At 39.6% G+C, this 14,863-nt stretch overlaps 1 protein-coding gene and 1 pseudogene across 1 annotated transcript in view; one reads left to right on the plus strand and one right to left on the minus strand.

Annotated features, from left to right (window-relative positions):
• Positions 1-14,863, plus strand: part of FKBP15 (FKBP prolyl isomerase family member 15) — a 56,627-nt gene that overhangs the window by 11,198 nt on the left and 30,566 nt on the right. The window contains exons 3-9 of the mRNA XM_012461853.3: positions 5,213-5,297; positions 5,755-5,824; positions 9,219-9,293; positions 9,629-9,727; positions 11,982-12,131; positions 13,327-13,395; positions 14,084-14,230. Of these exons, the coding sequence (XP_012317276.2) occupies positions 5,213-5,297; positions 5,755-5,824; positions 9,219-9,293; positions 9,629-9,727; positions 11,982-12,131; positions 13,327-13,395; positions 14,084-14,230 (695 nt within the window). The remainder of the gene's footprint in view (positions 1-5,212; positions 5,298-5,754; positions 5,825-9,218; positions 9,294-9,628; positions 9,728-11,981; positions 12,132-13,326; positions 13,396-14,083; positions 14,231-14,863) is intronic.
• On the minus strand, positions 1,366-2,463 carry LOC105731878 (dihydrofolate reductase-like; annotated as a pseudogene).

The raw sequence follows: 14,863 nt of genomic DNA on the forward strand, positions 1-14,863 counted from the left end.
CAGGCTGGAGTGCAGTGGCTTGAGCACAGTTCACTTGAACTCCTAGGCTCAAACGATCTTCCCACCACAGGCACGTGCCACCATACCTGGCTAATTTTTAATTTTTTTGTAGAGACAGGGTCTTACTGTGTTGCCCAGGCTGATCTCGAACCCATGGCCTCAAGTGATTCTCCTGCCTCAGCCTCCTAAAGTGCTGGGATTATAGGCGTGAGCCACCATACCTGACTACCACCATTTTAGGAGCTCAGAGAGGTTTAGGGACTTGATCAAGATCACACAGTAGTAAGTGACAGAGTTGAAATTTGAACCCTGATAGAACTGACTCCAAAACTTTGATTTCTTTCTCTACACTTTGCTGTCTTTGAGTCAGAACCTGAAGAGAAGCAAGGGACAGACAGTGATAGTCCTGAGCAGTACAGGTGGTGAGGGATATTAAATTAAATATTTGTTGAGTGAAGATAAAAGTATTGAGTGCCTTTTACATGGTAGACACAGTGCTGGAACTGTGGATATTTGTCAGGATATTTAGAGTTGAGTAGTTGCAGCAGATGCCATATGGCCCAAGCAAGAGGGAAAAACAAACCATTTTTCCCCTCTAATTCTATACTTACTTTTTTTTTTTTGAGATGAACTTTTTGCTCTTGTTGCCCAGGCTGGAGTGCAATGGCACAATCTCGGCTCACTGCAACCTCCACCTCCTGGGTTCAAGCTATTCTCCTGCCTCAGTCTCCCAAGTAGCTTGGATTACAGGCAAGCACCACCACACCGGGGCTAATTCTTTGTGTTTAGTAGAGATCAGGGTTTCACCATGTTGGTCAGGCTGGTCTTGGGCTCCTGACCTCAGGAGATCCACCTGCCTCAGCTTCCCAAAGTGTTGGGATTACAGGCATGAGCCACTGTGCCAAGCCTCTAATTCTCTACTGTCTACTCACTCTCAGCACACTTCTGTCACCCTAATGTGATGGAGTGGGAGGGTAGTTCTCCACACACCAAGGGAATTCTCCAGCGGACACCAATTGGGTATCCTATAATTCCGTTTAATTCTGATGCTGTCTACCTGGAGATTTCAGATACCCCATTTTAGATACCAAGTGCAAGTGCAGCCAGTTATACTTTTGATGGGGGTTCCTACGACCCCCTTCTTGGGTTCAGTTAATTTGCTAGGACGGCTTACAGAACTCAGGGAAACATTTTCTTATATTTGCTGACTTATTATCAAGAATACAGATGAGCAGCCAGATGAAGAGACAGACAGGCTGAGGAATCGAGGGAAGTATGGAGGTTCCATGCCTCTCTAGGTGCAGCACCTTCATGTTCGGCAGCCCAGAAGCTCATCAAATCTTGTTTCCAAGTGTTTTTTTTTTTTTGAAGGGTATATGCATTGTCATCTTTAATAAATACTACCAACATTTGAAAAGCTCGACAATGTCAAGGACTGGCAAGAGTGCCACGTGATGGGTGTGGAATGGCAGCTCACTGTGTAGCAGGTGCTGGGGACTCAGTTGGGGTCTTGGATAGGCACTTAGTTATAGCAAGAATGTTTCATAAATGGTATCTGATATAGCCAAGATTAGTGGGGAAAATGTAAAGTATTTATAAAGTCAATAGTGGTGTACAGCAAAAAAAAAAAAAAAAAAGATTAGTGGAGAATACAAACACATTGCTTAGAAATAATTATCCACAGATCTAAAGTCAATGTCTTTTTTTTCTTTGCAGAAAGACAGAAAAAGGGGAAAGAAAAAGATAAGAGAGAAAAGCTTCCATAAGATCTTGTAGAAGGAAAAAAAGTCTTTTTTTCTAATGTAAAAATACATAATTTTTTTTCAGAGGGAGGAGGAACAGCTTAAACCAGAAAACACATTCATATTAATAATTCTTCTCATATACTTCAAATTTGTACTTAATGCCTTTCTCCTCCTGGGCATCAGAGGGAACACCTGGGTATTCTGGCAGAAGTTTATATTTCTCCAAATCAATTTCTGGAAAAAAATGTGTCACTTTCAAAGTGATCCTTGTCACAAACAGTTTAAGATGGCCTGGGTGATCCATGGCTTCCTTATAAACGGAACTGCCACCAATTATCCAAATCATGTCTACTTTATTTGCTAATTCTGGTTGTTCAATAAGTTTTAAGGCATCATTCAGACTTCTGGCAAGAAAATGAGCTCCTTGTGGAGGTTCTTGAGTTCCCTGCTGAGAACTACATTAATTCTATCCTTTAAAGGTCGATTCTTCTCAGGAATGGAGAACCAGGTCTTCCTACCCATAATCACCAAATTTTGTTTATCTTCTACTGAAGAGGTCGTGGTCATTCTCTGGAAATACCTGAATTCATTCCTGAGCGGCGGCCAGGGCAGGTCACCGTTCTTGCCGATGCCCATGTTCTGGGACACAGCGATGATGCAGTTTAGCAATTGAACCGTAACAGCGGCAGTGAGCACTGAGCCCGCTCGCTACACCAAGACGCGCAGCCAACTTTTCTCCAAGTGTTTCTATATAGCTGGATCTTCAGCTTCCCCGACCCACTTTCCTGGAGATTAGTGGATGGGGCTGAACGTTTTAGTCTTAATCGCTTGGTCTTTCTGGTGACTGGCTCCATCCTGAGGCTCTGCCCCCTAGGTCCCCACCCTAAGTCACCTGATTAGCATTGTCAAAAGATACAGTTATAACACATGTAGTTTTAAGATCTTAATTGGCTTTTATTTGAGATTCTAGAATTGGGTCACACTTCATTCTATAAAATGGAATGTTGTGATGAGCTGAGCAAAGGAGGTTGGCTTTATAGGCAGAAAAGGGCTGAAGAAAGCAGAAACAGAACAAAAAGCAATTGGTCATTTTGAAGTTACTCTTCTTGTATGGGTTAAAGCAAAGGGGACTTCCTTCCTTATCATGCTGGCTAAAATTGGATTATACAAAAGATGTTCCTACCGTTCTTATCACTCCGGAAATTACAAAGAATTTGGGAGCGCTGTGTCAGGAACTGAGGACAAAGAGCAAACATATTTCATATTATACTACAGCCTATAGGCCCTTTACAGAAAATGTTTGCTGCCCCCTGCTTTAAATATTACCTATGACTTTAGGCAGTTTTGCTGTAGGTGCTCCTCTTGTTCTCCAGGCCACAATCTGGCCAGACTTCTATTAGGCTATGCTTTTATATTTCCCATGGCACATCTCTTCATCAGCATTTTGCTTCAGAGTTAAAGTGGTTGAGTTAATGGGAGAAAAAGAAACAACTTTAGTCCCCACCCAATGAAAGTACTTGATTTTTATTTTGATTTTTTATTTTACTTAATTTTAGAAACAGAGTCTTGGCTTTGCTGCCCAGGCTGGAATGTAGTGGCTATTCACAGGAGCCATCTATGATGCACTATGGTCTTGAACTCCTGGCCACTGCACCTGGCCAACTTGATTATTTAAATCAGAACACAGCAATTATGAGTTTGTTATGCTTTTAGCAGGGCGCTCTAGAGGCAAAATTGCCTATACAGTTTTCTTTAGGCATTTACAAATAAATAAAGTAGCAACACAGAAGGCCCTCTCTGTTCAAGGGAATTTTTTTTTTTAATTTGAGATGGAGTCTCGCTCTGTTGCCCAGGCTGGAGTGTAGTTTGCAGTCTCCACTCACTGCAACCTCTGCTTCCTGGGTTCAAGCAATTTTCATACCTCAGCCTCCCGAGTAGCTGCGACTACTGTTCAAGGGAAATTTATATAAGAAGTTCTTGTGGGGAAGATGGCTACAGCATAGTTCTTGAATCTCTTCAAATCTCAACATAAAAACAGACAGAGCAACACATACTACTGGTAGGAGTGTACGCTGGTATGGCTTTTTTTTTTTTTTTTTTTTTTTTGGGAGGGAGTCTCGCTCTGTTACCCAGGCTGGAGTGCAGTGGTGCGATCTCAGCTCACTGCAACCTCGGCCTCCTGTGTTTCAAGCAATTCTCGTGCCTCAGCCTCCCCAGTACCTGGGTCTCGTGATGCATACCACCATGCCTGGCTAATTTTTGTATTTTTAGTAGAGATGAGGTTTCACCATGTTGGCCAGGCTGGTCTTGAGTTCCTGACTGCAAGTGATCTGCCCACCTCTGCTTCTCAAAGTGCTGGGATTACCAGCGTGAGCCACCCTGTCAGGCCTGAGGAACAGTTGGGCAGGATTTAACCAAACCTCAGATTTTTTTGTACTCCTTTACCCCATAATTCCATTTTAAGGAATTCATTCTAAGAGGATAACTAGAAGCACACACAAAAATGTGTCATTTTAATTTATGTGTTTCTGTATTTTCTGAGTTTCTTACAATGTATTTGTACTCTATAATCAGGAAAAAATGTTAATAGAGAAAAAAATCAAACAACAGTTCTTTTGAAAAATAAGTTCTTGCATGTCATGTCCACGTCAGTATTATCTTACTACTCACATTCACGTAGTGAACATAAATGTGTGATTTACTCTTTTTATTTTTATTTTTTGAGGCAGAGTCTCACTCTGTCACCCAGGCTGGATTGCAGTGGCATAATCTCGGCTCACTGCAATCTCCACCTCCTGGGTAGAAGTGATTCTTCTGCCTCAGCCTCCCGAATATCTGGGATTACAGGCACACGCTACCACGTGCAGCTAATTTTTGTATTTTTAGTAGAGATGGGGTTTCATCATATTGGCCAGGCTGGCCTCAAACTCCTGACCTTGTGATCCACCTGCCTCAGCCTCCCAAAGTGCTGGGATTACAGGCATGAGCCACCATGCCTGGCCTAGTCTGTAGTACTTTGTGAAGTTAAGTAATATGTGTAATTTAAATATCTTCCTGAATTTCCCACCCTAGAAGTCAGGGAAGGGGAAATAACTTTATTTTCATTTATTATAGTGGTCAAAATATTGGCAGGAGAAAATAATGTAGATGGAATATGACCTCACTTGCTAGACAGTACTCCTTATCTAGCCAAAGACTTATTTGGGGTGTTTGGTTTGTGAGTTGGAGTTATGGGTTTCAGACCTAGGCTTGTGTAATTGTGTGAGGCACTCGGGTGCTTCGAACCTCAGTTTCTTCATCTCCAGACTAAGTTATAGGGCTGCTTTTGTGGATCAAATAAGGATAATGATCATGAAAGCATTACACCACTAACTGTAAAGCATAAAGAACAATTTTGAAGTTCAATGGTTACAAATTAGTTTCAGACAAGAAGCGAATGACAACTTTGTTTTCTTGTTTATCTTCAGGAAATCAGGCAACACCAAAAACAGCACCAACCACTGCAAGCACTTCCACAATACTGGTTGCAACAGCAGTCCATGCATATCGATAGTAAGTACCTGAGAAGGAATACTCTCTGAAGTTTGGTGGAAGGGCGTGCAGTTAAGCTCCTACTTTTTCTCATAAAACCTCTGGGTTTTTTGCAAAACGGTTATTCAGCCCTTCCACAGACAAAATATCAGTAGTATTTTTAAAATCTGAATTGGAGATTTCTGTGGTAAAACTTGAAGAGCCATTATCTTGTCTACTCGTTTTAGGAAGTGCTTGTACCCTTGACAACCTGTCAAATGCTCAACGAAAGCCACTCCACTGAGATAGCATGAATGATAGATATTTATATTTACAGAGTAAAGAAGTAGTATATGAGCTTTAAATTGTAAACTGCTCACTTGGGTCCCTGTCTAGAGGCTGAATGACTATTGTTCCTACTTCTCTATGGCAGAAAAGAAAGCTGGTTCTGCATAGATTAGGGAAGTATTAATACTTGTTGTTTCTCTTCCTTCTATAGCACAAATGGTCAATATGTAAAGCAGGGCAAATTTGGTGCTGCAGTCCTGGGGAACCACACAGCCAGAGAGGTGAGAGTGTCCCTACATCTCACATATATTCACATGTCCCAGATAATACCAATGAGCTGGCTTTTATCTGGGCTTGCCCAGTGTTTTATCAGAAGATTAGAATGACGGTTTGTATTGAATGTTAATTTATAATATCAGGTATATAGTAAGTGATCACATTTTTCTTACTATTGTGCATGAAAACAAATCCAACCATTCAAAATTGTTAAATTTGACCTTTGTGATATAATCCTAGCTTAAGAATTTGGGCATTTGTTTTTGTTTGTTGTTTAATTGTGGGGTACATGTGTACACACACACACACACACACATACATACATATGTATATATAAGATAAAATTTGCCATTTAACATTTTTTTTTTTGAGACAGAGTCTTGCCCTGTTGCCTAGTGCTGTGGTATGGTCTCAGCTCACCGCAACCTCCGCCTCCTGGGTTCAAGTGATTCTCCTGCTTCAGCCTCCCAAATAGCTGGGATTACAGGTGCCTGCCACCACACCTGTCTAATTTTTTGTATTTTTAGTAGAGAAGGGGTTTCACCATGTTGGCGAGGCTGGTCTTGGACTCCTGACCTCGTGATCTGCTCTCCTTGACCTCCCAAAGCGCTGGGATTACAGGCATGAGCCACTGTGCCGGCCTTAACTATTTTTAAGTGCATAATCCAGTGGCATTGATTGCACTCACAGTATTGATTGAGCAACCCTCACTACTATCCGTTTCCCAAACAGAAACTGTAACCATTAAGCAATAACTACCTCTTCCTTTTTCCCAGCTCCCCATAAGCTCTAATCGACTTCTTGTTTTTATGAATTTGCCTTTTCTAGGTACCTCATATAAGTGGAATCATAACAGTATTTGTCTTTGGTGACTGATATATCTCATTTAGCATAATGTCCTGAAGGTTCACCCATGTTTTAGCATGCTTCATTCCTTTTCATGACTGAATAATATTTCATTATAGGCATATACCACATTTTGTTTATTCATTCATCCATTGATGGACACTTGGGTTGTTTCTACCTTTTGTCTATTGTGAATAGACATAAAAAAATATATACCATGAAGATTGCCATAAAAGTATATGGTCAAGTTCCTACTTTTGGTTCTTTTGGCCGTATACTGAGTAGAAATTGCTGACTCATATGGTAATTTTATGTATCGCTTTTTGAGAATCTGCCAAACTGTTTTCCACAGCAGTCGTACCATTTTACATTCCCACAAGCAAAGTATGAGGGTTTCAGTTTCTTCACATCCTTGCCAGCATTTTGTTATTATTATTGTTTTTTAATTCTTGCCTTTTTTGTAGCTGTGGAATGGTACTTTATTGTGGTTTTAACATGCATTTTACCCAACATCTAACGTTGAGTATCTTTTCATTTCCTTATTGACCATTCGTATATTTTCTTTTGGAGAGATGTCTATTCAAGCCCTTTGTTCATTTTAAAAATTGGATTGTTTGTCTTTTTGTTGTGGAGTTGTTGTAGTCTTTTAATATATTCTGAGCATTAAATCCTTATTTGCAGATATTTTCTCCCATTTTATAGATTATCTTTTCACTTTCTTGATAATGTACAAAAGTTTTTAATTTTGGTGAAGTTCATATTATCAATTTTTTTCTTTTGTTACACGTGCTTTTGGTGTTTTATCTGATAATCCATTACCAAAACCAAGGTCGTAAAGATTTACTTCTGTGTTTTCTTCTAAGAGTTTTATGATTTTATCCCCCATGTTGTTTTATATACAAGTCGGGCCTACAGTCAAAAATTACTTGACATGCGAAGAGGTGGAAAAATGTAACTGATAGTCAAGGGAACAGATAAATTAGTAGTGGACTCACAAATAATCTAGATATTGAAGTTAACGTACAAAGCACTTAAAACAACTAGGAATAATAAAGAAAATAGAGGAGAAGTACAAAAGGAATGAAAAGATGGAGAATTAAAAAATAGAATCTATAAGAATAATCACATGGCATTCTAGATTTGAAAAATACAATTTCTGAAAGAACATATTGGATGGGTTTAACAGAATAAGAATACAGAAGGAGAGAGAATTAGTGACTTAGAAGGCAATTCTATAGAAAATACCCAGACTGAAGCACAGGGAGAAGAAATAATGGAAAGAGACCAGGGCAAAGATTGATGTGGGACATGGTCTAACATCCATGTAATTGGAATCCAAAAATAGTAGAATTATATCTTTAAAGTGCTGAAAGGAAAACAAAACCCTGCCTATTATACAATTCTATAGCAACAAAAATGAAGGCAAAATAAATTTTCAGCCAAACAAAAGTGAGAGAATTCATTGCAGTAGATTTGCACTACAGGGAATATTAAAGGACATTCTTTAGGTTGAATGAAATGAATGTCTGTGTCCTTTAAAAGACATGAAGAATGTTCATAGAAGTATCATTCATAATAGCCTCTAGCTGGAACAACTCAAATGTCCATAAACAGGAGAATGAATGAAGAGTTTATGGTATATTTACATAGTAGAATACTACATGACAATAAAAGAGAACAAAATACCGGAACATGAAGTAACAAGGCTTACTCTTACAGATATGGTGAGTGAAAGAAACAAGACAAAAGAGTATACACTGTATAATCCCATTTAAGAACAGCAAAATTGGCTGAGCATGATGGCTCACACCTTTAATCCCAGCACTTTGGGAGGCTGAGGTGGGTGGATCACCTGAGGTTAGGAGTTCAAGACCAGCCTGGCCAACATGGTGAAACCCCATCTCTACTAAAAATACAAAATTAGCCAGGCGTGGTAGTGTGCACCTGTCATCTCAGCTACTTGGGAGGCTGAGGCAGGAGAATCACTTGAACCTGGGGAGGTGGAGGTTGCAGTGAGCTGAGATTGTGCCACCGAACTCTAGTGACCGAGGGAGACTCCAACTAAAAAAAAAAGCAAAATTAATCAGCAATAGAAGTCAGAATATTGACTATGTCAGGTGGGGATTATTGACTAGGAAGGGCATGAGGGAGCTTCTGTGGTGTGGGAAGTGTTGTGCTGTTTTTTTAATGTGGTTGATGGCACTGTGGGCATGTATATATATAATGCACATGTATTTTATGTTTTTCATCAATTTAAAAACCATTTGTGTTTTCATTTACACAACCAGCCACTCTCTCTTAGTCACCCCTTACATAAATAAAAACACCAACAAAATGAAGACATTGCCAGTTACAGTTAAACAGTCAGGCCAAAATGAGAAGAGATTAATGTAGATAGTGAGAAGATAAAATTTGAAGTTGAAGCCTTTAAGAATGAACAGATTTTGAGATTAATAGCTGGATGAAGCACAACTCCTGATACTTATTGCTGATTTTGTATTGCCTTTTAACTTCTGTTCTCTTTTTTTCTTTTTCTGTCTGTCTTTACTACAGTATAGGATTCTTCTTTATATCAGTCAGCAACAGCCAGTTACGGTTGCTAGGATTCATGTGAACTTTGAGCTAACGGTAAGACATCATCATATTGCAATCCTTAGCTCCTTCGGGGTAGGTTTACAGGAGAGATTGATCTGATTGTACCTAGTAGAAATTAGATCCACTGCTTCGGCCCTGGGTGTCCTTGTGAGTATCTAACAGAACCTTTCAGAAAGGTCTCTTGGCTCCTTCTGGGAATGTGGACTAAGGGGTGAATGGTCGAGGGTGAGAGGGAAGAAGAAAGATCTCTGATACTTCTCTTTGGGTCCACCTGAGTCACAACCCTACTCTATGAGCTTAGGCAGTCATGCTTATCTGGTATCATACTGCTTGTGGATGAATTATCTTAACATTTCTCCTTTCTCCAGGTTCGTCCCAATAACTATAGCACCTTTTATGACGACCAGAGACAGAACTGGTCCATTATGTTTGAGTCGGAAAAGGCTGCTGTGGAGTTCAATAAGCAGGTGATAACATCTTATTCTCCCTATGAAAAGCCAGAATATTGTTTGGATTTCTCTTAATTTTAGGGAAACATAGAAAACCTATAATCTGCTGTGTTTTGTTAGTGACAAACATAAAAAACCCACTAAATTTGCCACTTCAGCCTATTGTATGATTTCAGGAAAATAATAGGAATACTTACTGAAACTGTTTGACAATTTCGCCTATTTCTTTTTTAACAGGGAAATACTAAATGTAAACTTACTATATTAAAAAATTTTCTATTACATAAATTATCTTAAGGAATAAATAAAACTATCTTAAAAAATAGTGTTTTCAAAGGATCTTTTAGGCTAGGTGTGGTGGTTCACACCACGCCTGTAATCCCAGCATTTTGGGAGACTGAGGCACATGGATCACTTGAGCCCAGGAGTTCAAGACCAGCCTGGGCAACATAGTGAAACCCCATCCATACAAGAAAAGAAAGAGAGAGAGAGAGAGAGAGTTAAGTTACTACATACTCATTGTAGAAAATTTAGAAAAGCATTACAAAAAAACACTCATAATGTTACTACTCAAAGTAACCACTATTAACGTTGTATTTCCTTTTTCCTATGCATAATGTACATAAGCAGTACAGTCCTTTAATAGTTCTTTATCTTGCTTCTTTGTATTTAAAAATGTACAATTCATCTTTTTCTATCTCATGAAAAACTATTTGGAAACATTTTTGAAGGCAGCATAATATGCATATTGTCAGTTCAAGCTACTGTAACAAATTACCATAGACTGGTTAAACAATAGAAATTTATTTCTCATGGTTCTGGAGGCTGAAAATCTGAGATTAGGGTGCTAGGATAGTTGGGTTCTAGTGAGACCCTCTTCTGAGTTGCAGACTATCTTCTTGTATCCTCATATAGTAGAAGGAGGGTGAGAGAGTTCTCTGGGATCTCTTTAATAAGGGCTCTAATCCCATTTATGAGGGCTTCACCCTCCTGGCTTACTTACCTCCCAGAGGCCCCACCTCCTGATACTGTCACACTGGGAATTAGGATTTCCGTGTAAGAATTTTGAGGGGACACAAACATTCAGTCCATAACATTTGTTCCTTAATTTATGTAATCATTATCTTATGTTGTGCATTTAGATTGCTTTCTGTCTGTGCAATAAATGATACCATGGTGAGCATTTTTTATACAAGTCTGTTCTTTCTTCCCCCCTACATATTTCCATAGGCTTTATTTCAGTGAGTGAGTGATTGGGTCAAAAGGCCCAGATAGTTTTAGGTTCTGAATACACTTTGGAACGCTGCTTTTCAGAAAGATTATACTATTTCACATTCATATCAATATTCTCATCAGACCCTTGCCAGCATTTAGAATGATCCTTTGGTCTTATTCACTTGGTTAAAAAAAAAAAAAATGCCTAATTGTTTTACTTAGCATTTATTTGATTGTAATGATGAAATTTTTAAAAAGAAAATGAGCAGCAGGTTTCTAATGGATACTATGTTAAAACATTGATAAAATTGGGTCTTGAATCCACATTTTTCTAAACTCATAGTCTAAACATCTTTCATACTATATTGCTTTTAAGGGCATAATGATGTTAAAACACAAGCCCAAGAATATTCATAAACAGAATAGAATAATTATTCACGAAGATGCCTCTGACTCCTTTGTCCCAGACTTGTGCTAAGATAATATGACCAAATCTGTAGGTGGAAGTGACGTGAATTCTGGGAATGCAACATGATTTTGTAAATGCCTTCTTTCTACTGCAGTCTTTAGAAATGCCTTTTGACATTGTCTTAGAAGCTCCCCTTTCTTTCCTAGGTTCCCAAACACTGAAACAGTAAATCAGTATCATAATCAATAGCTAATGTTTATTGAGTACTTACTATTATTTACCAGGTACCTTGTCAAGTATTTTACTTACATTAGCTCATTTAATTTTCATAACCATCCTATGAGATGTGTGAAGCATTATCTCCATTTTACAAATGGGGACTCTTGGGTACATAGAGATTATTTGGCCAAGGTCACAGAGTTAATCAGTGGCAGTGTCTGGATCTGTACCCAGACATTCTGACTACAAAGCCATACTCCTAGGCACTTTGATTCCTGGCAAGATGACTGACTTTGGTTTGGTTTACTTCTAAACGTGTCATCTGTTTTGTTAGTGGATGAAGCTGTTTGAGAAAGAGCAGTAGCAATAAAGGAATGAGTACTTACTGAGTTTAAACTACATTTATGCTGCCTTGATTTTGTCTCGCAGGTGTGCATTGCTAAGTGCAACAGTACCTCTTCCCTGGATGCAGTGCTCTCCCAGGACCTCATTGTGACAGAAGGCCCTGCTGTAGAAGTTGGTGATTCTTTGGAAGTGGCCTATACCGGCTGGCTCTTTCAGAATCATGTGCTGGGCCAGGTAAGAAAATGAGCCCTGCAAGTTCTTTTGTAAACTTACATAGCATGAGGGCTATTCCCAGGGAAGATACTATTACTGTGAATTGCTGCTATTGTCAAATAGAAATTATTAGGAGGCCCGGTTTAGACACTAACTGCTTTGGGGGCATATGCGGATGTGTAAAATATCCTCAGTGCCACTCTATCACTTCTACTTAGGGAAAGTGGAAGCCAATTTCCCAAGTACTATTATTTTTGCTAGTTGTTTGTGTGTACCTCTTGTCCTCCTATACCAGTTTTACACTTGAATATATTCTTTTTTTTTTTGAGACGGAGTTTCGCTCTTGTTACCCAGGCTGGAGTGCAATGGCGCGATCTCGGCTCACCGCAACCTCCGCCTCCTGGGTTCAGGCAATTCTCCTGCCTCAGCCTCCTGAGTAGCTGGGATTACAGGCACGCGCCACCGTGCCCAGCTAATTTTTGTATTTTTAGTAGAGACGGGGTTTCACCATGTTGACCAGGATGGTCTCGATCTCTTGACCTCGTGATCCACCCGCCTCGGCCTCCCAAAGTGCTGGGATTACAGGTGTGAGCCACCGCGCCCGGCCCCCACTTGAATATATTCTTATGGGATTAAGTTTTAAAACTTCTTTTTAGACCCTCCTTACAGTTTTTCTTATAGTAGATACTGTAAATGTTAAGCTTATTGTGTTTTAAAATTATTAAACTTTTAAAAGCAATATATTATATGAGACAAAGACTTTTAGACTATAAGTTTAGAAAAGTCTGGATTCAAGACCCAATTTTATGCTAATTTGACCTTGATCAAGTCATTTATACTCTGAATTATTTTCTTCCATTTGCGAACGGAGGTTAATGATTTTGCTCTGCTTACTCAGCAAGGTTAGTGTCAGCATCAAAATGAGATAATTTTTGAAAGTGCATTGTGGATGAAAAATGCTTAAATACATAGTTGTAAGAATGTGTTGTTTTTTTTTTTTCTAAACCTGGAAAATCATTGTTTCAGGGATAATCATTATGATAACACCCTTTAGCTATGATGTGGTCCAATATTTCAGGCCCTTTAGAAACTATCTTTCCAGTATATTTGACATTCTCTATTCCAGAAGTACTGTGCTGGTATGTAGTTAGTTGAATATCATAAGAGTTATTATTTTTGAAATTGGCTGGCCCCATTTCCTTTGATCAAATTGCAGGTTTTCGACTCCACTGCTAACAAAGATAAGTTGCTTCGCTTGAAATTAGGATCAGGAAAAGTCATCAAGGTAAAGGCTTAACTGTGTTTTTTATGGTTTTATCAGTTGCAGTGGGTTTAACTTAGATTAAATTTCGTGGATTTTTGTGTGTGTGTGTGTGACCAAGTTTCACCCTTCTTGTGCCCAGGCTGGAGTCTGGAGCGCAGTGGCATGATCTCGGTTCACCACAACCTCCACCTCCTGGGTTCAAGTGATTCTCCTGCCTCAGCTTCCCAAGTAGCTGGGATTACAGGTGCCCACCACCACGCCCAGCTAAGTTTTATATTTTTAGTAGAGACGGAGTTTCTCCATGTTGGTCATGCTGGTCTCAGACTTGCGACCTCAGGTGATCTGACTGCTTTGGCCTCCCAAAGTACTGGGATTACAGGTGTGAGCCACTGTGCCCGGCCTGAAAATGTGCTTTTTAATGATAGCTTTTCTTTCTCTATTATTGCTGTTCTTTTATTCCTCTCATTTTCTCTCATCATCTGACATAAGTATATTTCATCCAACCCCAGATATGCCTGCTTTTACAAGGAGGTTTAGAGGGTGTATTCTAGATAGTCTTATACTAATGTGGGGCAGTAGTCAGTCCTGACCTCTGGAGGCCTTGAGTAAACCTGAAAGTGTGGATGAGTGAAACCTGTTGCTCCTGTATTTCACTTTGTCTTCTCAGGAGCTTCTTGTTTAATGAGCTTTTCCCATCTGATTTTTAAAGGGCTGGGAGGATGGAATGCTGGGCATGAAAAAAGGAGGAAAGCGGTTGCTTATTGTCCCTCCAGCCTGTGCTGTTGGCTCAGAAGGGGTAACAGGCTGGACTCAAGCAACGAACTCGATCCTGGTGTTCGAGGTGGAGGTTAGGCGGGTGAGTGAAACTTAACTGTGTTTTGTTTGATGAGTCTTCTGAATGTCTCTTTGCTAGTTAAAGTAAAATAAATGAAGATATTTGAAAAACAGGTTCTGAAGACATAGATTTCTTTGAAAAAGTAGAAATGGAGTAGACAGAAAGAGCAAAGATTCCAACAGCTTTGAAATCTAAGGACCAAAGTATTATATCCTTCTTGGCTGTCTATTCAGAGTCTAGAAGTGGTTGTGACTTTAAGAAAGTCACATCTTTGGCTGGGCATGGTGGCTAACGCCTGTAATCCCAGCACTTTGGGAGGCCAAGCGAGTGGATCATGAGGTCAGGAGATTGAGACCATCCTGGCTAACATGGTGAAACCCCATCTCTACTAAAAATACAAAAAATTAGGCGGTCGTGGTGGTGTGTGCCTGTAGTCCCAGCTACTCAGGAGGCTGAGGCAGGAGAATCGCTTGAACCTGGGAGGTGGAGGTTTCAGTGACCTGAGATCGCACCACTGCACTCCAGCCTGGGCAACAGAGCAAGACGATCTCAAAAAAAAAAAAAAAGTCACATCTTCCCACTAAGCTTTTCATTTTGTTTATAAAATAGTGACTCTTGCTCAATGTATATACTTTTTACTTAGTGATTCTAGGG

The sequence above is a fragment of the Aotus nancymaae genome, unplaced genomic scaffold (assembly GCF_030222135.1).
Source record: "Aotus nancymaae isolate 86718 unplaced genomic scaffold, 86718_ANA_hifiasm-v0.15.2.pri h1tg000003l, whole genome shotgun sequence".
Taxonomy (NCBI): domain Eukaryota; kingdom Metazoa; phylum Chordata; class Mammalia; order Primates; family Aotidae; genus Aotus; species Aotus nancymaae.